The following is a 10,930-nucleotide window of genomic DNA, read 5'->3' as shown; positions in this document are numbered from 1 at the left end:
AAAAAGTTCTCATCCAAATTTAATGAGCAATTAAATGATGATTCATTTTAATGTAATATAATTTAATTAATTGCTACATCATGTCATTAATTTTCATTAAAAAATGTAATCGCTTAACAGCCCTAGTAAAAACGTCTTTGAGAAAAATCAAATATTAGTTCATCCAAAAATGAATATTGATTCATTATTAACTTAAACTGCTGTTATTTTACCATTTACATTTAAGCTTTACTTTAAATAATAATAATAATAATAATAATAATAAGAAGAAGAAGAAGAAGAAAAAGAAGAAGAAAAAGAATAAGAAGCAATAGAAGAAGAAGAAGAAGAAGAAGAAGAAGAAAATTATTATCTTATTAATTATTAATGATATTATTATCCACAAGTAGAAATTTTATTTAGCTTCACCCCATAATTTCATACACATCACGTATGTCAAAAAAACACAAATACACTTAATATCATCACATAGATGACATAAAAAAACACAATTAACCATATTAATGCTTTGAAATTTAAACACGGCATTTAAATTTATAATGGCAGTTGGCACGAATGACATTTGATACACATTTTTCCTCACTTAAGGCTGCCTGAAGGGTCTTTTTGATGGCAAAAGCTTAAATGTTATATATTTAAGGGTCTTCAGTAATGATGTGCTTTCTGTTTAATTCTCACTAGATACATTCATTTAGTTTCATACAGTTAATGTCTTTAGATCAAATATAGTTAATATATTTAAATTAAAGTTAATTCGGTTAGTATTTGTGGTTTCCCTACAATTGCGCTGGCAGTTGTTACTTGATAGTTTTTGCTTTTATTTATCTGAGAGTAATCCATAACCCGCAATCATGTTAAAACTCACACCACTTTCAACCAAATTCTTACACACCATCTCCAAATTATCTTGATTCACACCAAATTGTAACCATATATAAAATATAATCTCTGCATTGCTTTTTTTGAAAACATTCTACATTTCCAGCAAATGTCGATTTGCTATGAATAAGGGCCCTATCCAGACCCCCAAGTTTTTAGCAATTCCGTGATCGCTGAATCGAACACAAAATCAACAAAAAGTTGAATATTTTTGCCATCCTGCAAAGTTCTTAATGAAGCGCAAAATACACACTCATTACATTACATGGAATGGGGGCGGAGGAGTTTTCAGCTTGTGCAGTAAGCAATCTCACCATAGCAAAGATGAGATTCAGACATCTTGTGGCAGGAATTAGGTGTTTTGTGCGTTTGATACGCTTCAGACGGCAAAGAAAGTTGGAGCAAACAGAGCTATGGAACAGACAGGTGAAGATGAGATTGGTTCAAGGGTGATGGCCGCTGGACATGACTGAATTGAAGGGCATTATTTGTGCTTTACATGTATGGCTGGTATTATGATGTGGGTCAAATCGATAAATGATTTCGTTTAACTTTTTCCCTGCAGTTAACTAGAGAAAATGCTTTCCTGCCATTGATGAGTTTTGCGCCAATCCATGTTTTAGGTGTATTACAGTAGAGGAAGCCCTAACGCATGTCCTATGTGTGATGATGTCAGAGGCTCCAGGAGATGAAATCTGAGAAAAAGTAAGATTGTGGATAAAAATAAGAGTTATACAACCTTCCTTTGGCTTAATCCCTACCGTTTCAGATCTTGTCTTGACAAAAGACCAAAATAAAGAAGCTTTATTTTAACGATTTGTGTCATTGTTTTTGGTTACTAACATAGTAGGCTACCTAATACATATACATATATATATATATATACATATATATATATATATATATATATATATATATATATATATATATATATATATATATATATATATATATATATATATATATACATATATATATATATATATATATATATATATACATATATATATATATATATATATATATATATATATATATATACATATATATATATATATATATATAAATATATATATATATATATATATATACATATATATATATATATATATATATACATATATATATATATATATATATATATATATATATATATACATATATATATATATATATATATATATACACATACACATATATATATATATATATATATATATATATATATATATATATATATATATATATATATATATATATATATATATATATATATATATATATATATATATATATGTGTGTATGTGTATATATAAATTTGTTTTTTTTTTTGTTTTGTTTTTTTTTAATCACAAAGTTGTAAAATTCTATTCTAATCAGTCATTTTTAATCGCAAAGAAAATAATGAAAAACTAGGGAGTCTGCCTATCATACACCCGGCGCAATTAGACACAAGACGTGCTTGGTGAGATTTGTTGCTATTTTCATACCAACACAATCTTAATTTTCACATTTTGCACCATGTTGTTTAAATAGCAAATCTATTTGCACCACTTTGTGGACTCCTGGGCGTGCTGGACTAAAATGGAGGTGTGTTAAGGCGCATTGCTATAAGGAACTGAAATAGACCATGCTATTGACCATCTAAAAGCAGGTATGAAGTCCAGTGCAGGGCGTTTTAGGTATGCGCCTATGCAGGTCTGAATGCTTACACATTGCTTAATACACACAGAATGTACAGCAATACACAAATATCTTTACATATGAAAAAAATGAAAGCACTACTGTACCTCCATGCCTCATCTAGGGGGTTTTTTTTTTCAGTTTATTCATGACAATTTGCATTTGTATAATGTTATTAGTATTAGCAGTATTATTTATTATATGCATATTTATTTATGTTTTAATAAAAACAAGTTTAGATTTGTCCACCTGTCGGATTTTGGAGATGTATATGCGTCACCATATCAAGCACAAGAATAGAACGTGTGTTTGGATATCTCAGTTTTTTGACCAGTTTTTCGTTATTATTGTTCATTCGTTATTCAGAAAATTTTGAAAATTTTGAAACAAATCTTTGCACTTAAAATTAAATATGTAGGCTAATAGATGTCTTCAGTGGATTGTGCACAACACCGTTTCCTTATCCACGAAAGTAAAGGAGTAAAGTAAAGAGTAGTAGTAAAGTAAAGAGAGAGTAAAGAGGCTTAATGGAGGAAGCTTGTTCTTTATCCTCAAGCAGATGGTCTGTTCAACTGTTTTCTCGCTAGTCAAGCATTTCGTTTAAATAGCAAGGCGCAACGCAACTGACTCTTAAACGGAATGTGAGATGAGATTCTGATTTGTTTCATGCCCGTTATACTCAAAACACACTCATAACTAAGAATAAGCAACACCCTGTTAGACCATGCGCCAGGGTGCAGAGTATATTTACTTAATGCTTTTGCACCATGCGCTTTAGACTCCTAGATTGTTAAAATAGAGCCCTAAATGTTCCTACATATTTAAAACTTCCAACTTTCTCTATTTAATGTCCTTCAAAGAACAAGACATTCCAGCATTTGGGTAAAAAACTAGTTTGTTTCGGCTTACCATATCCATGTTACCATATCCTTGGTTTTGCTATGACTTTAAAGTTTAGCTCTAGGGGTTAAAAAGGTAACATTTTGTTGTGACTCAATTTGAGTTGGAGAGCCAAACATGACAAAAAAATAATTGAATTTATTAAAAAAATTGAAAAGATTTCAAACAGAAAAATAATATGTACAAATATCTGAAAATAAAAATGTATGTATGATGCTCAGGGAAAGAGGATTATAAAAAATAATGCCAAATAGAAGAAAGCAATATAACAAACTCTCAAACTGCCTAATTGTATTATATTAAAATGAATCTTAATTATATTAAATTATATCAAAATGAGGTATCTCCCTCTAATCTGGTTTTGTTCAAACGGTCCAAAAAATTCCACAACATCTGCATATTTAAATAAATAAAACCTAAAGTTCATTTGTGTAAAGCGAAAAAATGAAGGGTGATAAAATGCATTCTTGTGAAACTCCTGCATTTACAATAATTGTTTTAGACACTATATTGATGAAAGCAACTTTGACGACGATTTAAAAGAGCATGCCCTTATGCCCTTATCTGACTGCTTAGGTAAATGTGTCCATTGTAGACACGGGAAAGTAATGGTGTATCGGCACAGACAGCTAATGATGGAAGAGAGGGCAGACAGTGATCTGCCCAGAGCAGCTGGACTGCAGAGATAGACGAAAAAAGAGCAAAGCACTCAGTGAAGCTCTGGTTTCACACACCCACAGAGAGGCCTGAATGTGTGCCTGTGTGAGCTTACCGGGCCGCGCAGGTCGATCAGCTCCTGTCTCATCTGGGCGATCAGGTTGTCTTTGGCCATGAGTGAGCGGTAAAGCCTCTCATTAAACTCGATCAGCTCTCCGTGCATCTCAGCCACCTGAAAAACACAACACAGCTATGTTTACATCATCCATCTATGTGCATTTTTGGATATTTTCTACACACTGAAGTGCATAGGCAGAGGGTGAACAAACTCCAAGGTAAGGCTAAGAAGAGGTTTCAACAAAAGTACCGCCTATCACGCACATTCAATTTTTTTTATTAAATTAACCCACTAAATAATAATCCATATAATAATAATAATAATAAATATAATGCATCGTATATTATATTTATTCATTTATTCATTTTCTTTTCGGCTTAGTCCCTTTATTAATCAGGGGTCGCCACAGCGGAATGAACTTATCCAGCATGTTTTACACAGCGGATGCCCTTCCAGCCGCAACACTGTGAAAGTATATATTATAAAATAGATTAATGGTATGAAAAATTAAGTTTATGCTTAAGAACTGCAAATAAGCAGTGTTCTAAATAAGTCTTTAAAAATGCATATAAATAAATAAATAAATAAAACATACTTTCACATTACTTTCCTTAAAAAATAGCCAAGTAACACATTTAGCTACTTTTTAAGTGACTAGATTGTAATGTAGGCCTATTACTTTTCCTCCAACACTGCAAATAAGATTTCATTTAATGCTGAAAACAATTTAAACCAGAATAATATATAATTATTATTATTATACTTCCTTCGTAATACTCATTTGTCATTTTATTACTTATGTCCTTGACCAGCAAATCAGAAAAGTCTATTGGCCAGCACTTTTGGTTTTGTTTTCAGAGCTGCTGCGAACTCCAGTCAGAAACAGTGCTCATCAGTGTAAAGTGCGGAGTTGGACAGTTCCATTTTTGTGCTGAGGGTGACTTTAAGTTCGATTGAAAAACTTACAATAACTAAAGTGTTCTGTAAACCATCAACAATAAATTAAATTCATATTCCGCCTTACACTTGTTACATGTTTTCAATGCAGTTTTTTCTTTGCTGCTATCGCCGTGGTCTTCGGCCAGGGTGAGGCTAAGCCTTTCCCAGCCTTACACACGCTCCACCTATGCTGAATGGTAACACATAGACAGAGGTGGAAGCAAATCACACAAGTTAATCAAATACATTATTTGTTCAAATTGATTGGATATGAAGTGATTAAAAGTATGAATGGAGTCATTTGAATCCCATTCAATCAAAACTTGAATTCATTCAATAATAAAAAAACTACTGTGATCTTGGGATGCACTGAATTGGCTTCAGAGTTGTATCATTAATGGTTCTATTGTTTTCAGTCATTGTAAAGAGTGACATTTGGTCACCTTGGAATTCTAAGGTTCGATCTGTATTCTGAATAATTTTGAGGTATTGAGCTTCAAAGTTTTTGCATTCCATATAGCAAACAGTATGTGTGTAACATTTGTTTTCTCATTTAATAAGAACATGTCAATAACTCAAATTCGGCAAAATGTCAGATAGAACCTTTTAATTCTAAGGTGACGATTTGTGAACAGTGTGACCACAAAATGGATTTTGCATGGAAATACACTACCGGTGAAAAGTTTGGGGTCAGTTTTTTTTTTTTTTTTTAAGAAAATTATTCTGTTCATCAGGGTGGCATTTATTAAATGTAAGAAAAAATGTAATTATTAAATATTTATTACAATTTTAAAACTGCCTACGTATTGTTTGTAGATTCGAATGAAATTCTTACTCCAGTCATTATTGCTTTTATTACTTTAATAATTAATGTTAGAGTGATTTCTGAAGGATCATGTGACTCTGAAGACTGAAGTAATAAAGCTGAAAATCCATCTTTAAAACGATCAATAATATAACCGTTTTGTTAAACTGTATTGGAAATGTTCAAAAAGAACTTATGCATACACTTAAGGTTTTACATGTTATTGTACGTAGTTCGATTAACGTCATTACATCACCATTCAACGTTAGTTTTCGCCAGCGATTCATGCAAGAACGGTTTATGTTCGTCATGGCACCATATATGATTTTGGGCATTTTGTTTTTAATTTTGCTACAAAATTTCTCACACTATGCATGTAAAGACACGATGGTGGATACAAACTCATTCACTAACATTTCATTCATGCCCCCGTGACAAACTGTGAGGTACTGGATGAAAGCAAAGTCATTGCTTCCCTCTCGCACCAAAAATGTGCTCTCTTGCTTGAAGCCATTCTCATGTGTTTGTCGTCAAATGCCTGACCACCCTGTGTGCATCCCATCACAAAATGAAAAAAAGATACTACAAAATGATAATAGTTTGATTTATGCGTTTACATGTCTGTACTGTACTTCAATAACGCGACTAAAATATGTATACTCCACATGTCCTAATTCGATTTCGGTTTAGTTTGATTATGACTTCAGCGGGGATTAGGTAATCAAAAATCACTGTTTACATGGTAGACTCTTAATCGGAGTATCGTCTTAATCGTAATAAAATCACAGTATTGGTGTCCATGTACACTGACAGAGTGAATAGTCAAAAGTGTGATCAGAGAGAATTGATGCTGAGGAGATGACATGCAACCAATGAGAGAGCAAGATACAAGGAAGTTGGGAGTTCAGGAAGGACTTCTAGACAGCAATTTCAGAATAAGTAAGCTTTACAATAACATTAAACAGAAACATTTTCTACAGCAGCAGCTCAACTCCGATCTCACATGTGATCTTGAGCTATTTACTTATAACCTCTCCAGTGTGAGAGAGACAATGGCTATGTCCGAAATCACCTACTACTTTAGTAAAAGTATGTTCTATACAGTATGAATGTGAGTAGTGTCAACGGAACTCGGACATACTACATCCGCCATTTCTCATATTCATGTGACCTACCCGCGTCAGAGGCATCGCTTCACTACCATTCATGAATTCTCTCATGTGGCATCATGGACTAGTGTAGTGTCCATCAAATGTGCACTTTATAATCTCTCCCGAAAGCAGTAGGTCATCTGGGTACTTCTCGCATACTGATTTTCGAATTCTATGAATTCGGACGTATTACTCTGCTCGCATACATGTTTTTAGCATGCTATACAGTATGGAAGCAAGCGATTTCCATGTTGCAGCCCATGTTGTCGGTGACTGCTTCGGCTGTAGTTATGCCATGTGAATTCTCCTGTCACTGAGCCATCCAGCAGCAACTGAGAAAACAACTTTGATCCAACAACTTTACAAATCATGCAGTGTGTACTCGTCATAAGACTTACACTACTTAAGGTTTTCTCTTACAACTTGTCTAAAATTTCAACTGAGATACATGATACATAATTTTTTGTATGTTATTATGGAGAGTAATTGCATATCAGTGGTCACAAATGGACAGATCATTTCACTTATATTCATGACTTGTAAGTTTATTAAGTTCAATTCAATTCAATTCATGTTTAGATTGTGTCAAAGCAGCTTAACATAGAAGTTCTAGTAAAGTCCAGATTTCAGAGTTGAAGTTCGGTTTAGTTCAGTTCAGTGTGGTTTAAATTTCACTGCTGAAAGTCCAAACACTGAAGAGCAAATCCATCGATGCGCAGCTCCACAAGTCTCAAACCAAGCAAGCCAGTGGTGAGAAAAAAACTTTACCAACGGACGTAGTGAAGGAAAAAAACCTAGAGAGAAACCAGGCTCTGTTGGTCACAAGCATTTTTCCTTTGGCCAAACTTCCTGTGTGGAGCTGCAGTCTAGGCGCCGGAAGCTTGAGAACACTGGACGTACATTGTGGAGAACTGCAGATGCAAGTAGGTCACCAAGTGATATCTAAAGTCAGGAAGGGATTCTGTACCTTCACTCTGCTCATCGGCAGTGAAAAATTGTTTGCGTATGAATGCTATACACAGTCTTAAAAAATGCTGATAAGCACTAGTGAAAAGCATCCTGGTGTGCACGACCCCTAATTCTCAAACGCTTGATAAATACGGGGCCCATCTCAAATCAATTTTGCAAACACCCAAGAAAAATTTTCACAATAGTTTTGTTTAATTAACTCCTAGAACTGTCATACATAATTGCTTAGAAAAGGAGATGACATGCACACTAGCTTCCCCAGAAATTACTACTTAAATTTTTTTCTTTTGCATGGGATGGAAACTGTATTTTATTCTCAAATGTTTTACGTAATATTATAATTTTGTGCATAATGTAAATTCACAAGTTTGGATGGAAACATAGCTACTGACAATCAAGAGCCAAACTCTCTGCTTAAACAGCTCAAGTGCTCGGCGGCTGGTTGTAGTAAGTGACATTTCTTAAGGGATTGCTGGGTTTTGACTCTCAGGTGTGAAAGTGTTGAGGCGTTGAGCTTTAACTGCTCGTTACAGCGAGTCCCACACCTGCCCGGCGACTCGTCAGCTGTCATTTAGAGAAAGCGACACAGACATGGAGGAAGAATCCAGTCTGCGATTCACTCGCATTCATTTGTTTATGGAAATCATATGTCAGGGTATATTTGGGTTAGCGGCCTTTTGCCTGACAGACACATCATGTCACTTTTTGACATGTTTGTCCTGGTTTCCCAGACCGCACCTGGCCAAACAAACAGGGAAGAATGAGTCAAACAAAAAATAAATAAAGTGAGTAATGCAAAATCTTGAAAGTCAAAGTAATTGAATTAAGATTGCTAATTTAGATATATTTTTGAAAAAAGGAAGAAATTTTTATTATTTTGTTTGTTTGGCTTACATATGTTGCATTTACAAACACTTTTTTTTACTTGTGTTAATGTGAATAAAATGCATTGTATTAGTTGCTTGGTTTCTCTTCTGCAACTGGTCCTAATTAAATTGTCTATATAGACACTCACCGGCCACTTTATTGGGTACACCTTACCAGTACCAGGTTTGACCCATGCCTTCAGATCTGCTTTAATCCTTCGTGGCATAGATTCAACAAGGTATTGGAAATATTCCTCAAAAAATTTGGTCTATATTGACATGATAGCATTACACAGTTGCTGCAGATTTGTTTGTTTGTTGGAGTGAGATCAGGTGACTGTGGAAGCCATTTGAGTACAGTGTACTTCTTGTTGTGTTCATGAAACCAGTCTGAGATGATTCGCACTTTATGACATGGTTATCCTGCTGAAAGTAGCCATCAGAGGATGGGTACACTGTGGCCATAAAGGGATGGACATGGTCAGCAACAATACTCAGGTAGGCTGTGGCGTTGACACGATGCTCAATTGGTACCGATGGGCCCAAAGTGAGCCAAGAAAATATCCCCAATTGTCTGTGCCAATTGTAGCCTCAGTTTCTTGTTCCTAGCTGACAGGAGTGGCACCCGATGTGGTCTTTTGCTGCTGTAGCCCATCCGCCTCGAGGTTGAATGTGTTGTGTGTTCAGAGATGCTGTTCTGCATACTTCGGTTGTACCGAATGGTTATTTGAGTTACTGTTGCCTTTCTATCAGCTTGAACCAGTCTGGCCATTTTCCTCTGAACTCTGGCATTAACAAGGCACCCACAGAAATTGGACCATTCTCTGTATAGTAAACCTTAGAGGTGGTTGTGCGTGACAATCCCTGTAGATCAGCAGTTTCTGAAATACTCAGATCAGCTCGTCTGGCACCAACAACCATGCCACGTTCAAAGTTACTTAAATCCCCTTTCTTCCCCATTCCGATGCTCTGTTTGAACTGCAGCAGATCATCTTGACCATGTCTACATGCCTAAATGCATTGTGCTGCTGCCATGTGATTGGCTGATTAGAAATCCATGTTTTTTCTAATAATTTTCATTTTTTAAATACAACACTATAAGTAAAATAAAAATATTTTAATAAATATTTGCTTTTACATAATTATAATTCCCATGTATTTTTGTGCATCACATACAAAAATATTTATTTACCATATTTAACATTTTAATATTTTTTATGATCTTAATTTCTATCCATTATTTATGAAGGGTATCGAACAAAAAAAAGAATTGATTTATTTTTCATATTTTACATTGATTTTAAAATCATTATCTTTTGTTTCTCATTTAGCAAATCACCAAAACTTCTTTTTTTTTGCACATTTTATATTTGCATTTGACATCTTTTTTCAGGTCATTTACATTTTAATCTTACTTTTAGGACTGTTTTTATCAGAAAATGTATTCTGCATAACACAAACAGATAAAAAAAGGGTTCAACTTCACATTTCTTGTCATTTTGGCTGATAGTACCAAGTTGCAAATAATAAAATATCTCAGACTGCAACTGATATAGACACAATGCTTAGGTATTACAAAAAAAAACAACAGCAAAAACTCAAACAGTACTGATTGAGAAGGTGGCAGCCTTAAAGAATTTCTCAATGCAGCTCTACAGAACTACAGAAATAGCTTCAAAACTTTTGTAATTGATTGTCAGGCAGGGCCCTCTATCTGGCTACTTCACTGCCTAATGTAGTGCTTTATATAGCACCTAGCAGTTTCACAGCATTAAATCCATTTCTCCAAGTCTTTTTTTAGCAGCTTGTCAAAAATAGTGACCCTTTCAACACATTAAAAGAGCGTCAAGCCTCAAAGTATATAATTTTCAACAGCTATAAACATCTCTTGTCATGAAAGCGCCTGAAACTGAAGCACACACTGGTAAAAGCACACACTACTAAAAGAGTAACCATATTAAAA

General features: G+C 34.2%; 1 protein-coding gene across 1 annotated transcript in view; it reads right to left on the bottom strand.

Moving 5' to 3' along the window:
• The window catches only part of snx29 (sorting nexin 29), a 252,068-nt gene that overhangs the window by 117,775 nt on the left and 123,363 nt on the right, over positions 1-10,930 (bottom strand). The window contains exon 16 of the mRNA XM_056468943.1: positions 4,235-4,351. Within this exon, the coding sequence (XP_056324918.1) occupies positions 4,235-4,351 (117 nt within the window). The remainder of the gene's footprint in view (positions 1-4,234; positions 4,352-10,930) is intronic.

This window comes from Danio aesculapii, chromosome 12, assembly GCF_903798145.1.
Source record: "Danio aesculapii chromosome 12, fDanAes4.1, whole genome shotgun sequence".
Classification (NCBI taxonomy): Eukaryota; Metazoa; Chordata; class Actinopteri; order Cypriniformes; family Danionidae; genus Danio; species Danio aesculapii.
This window is presented reverse-complemented; position numbering and strand designations above follow the sequence as displayed.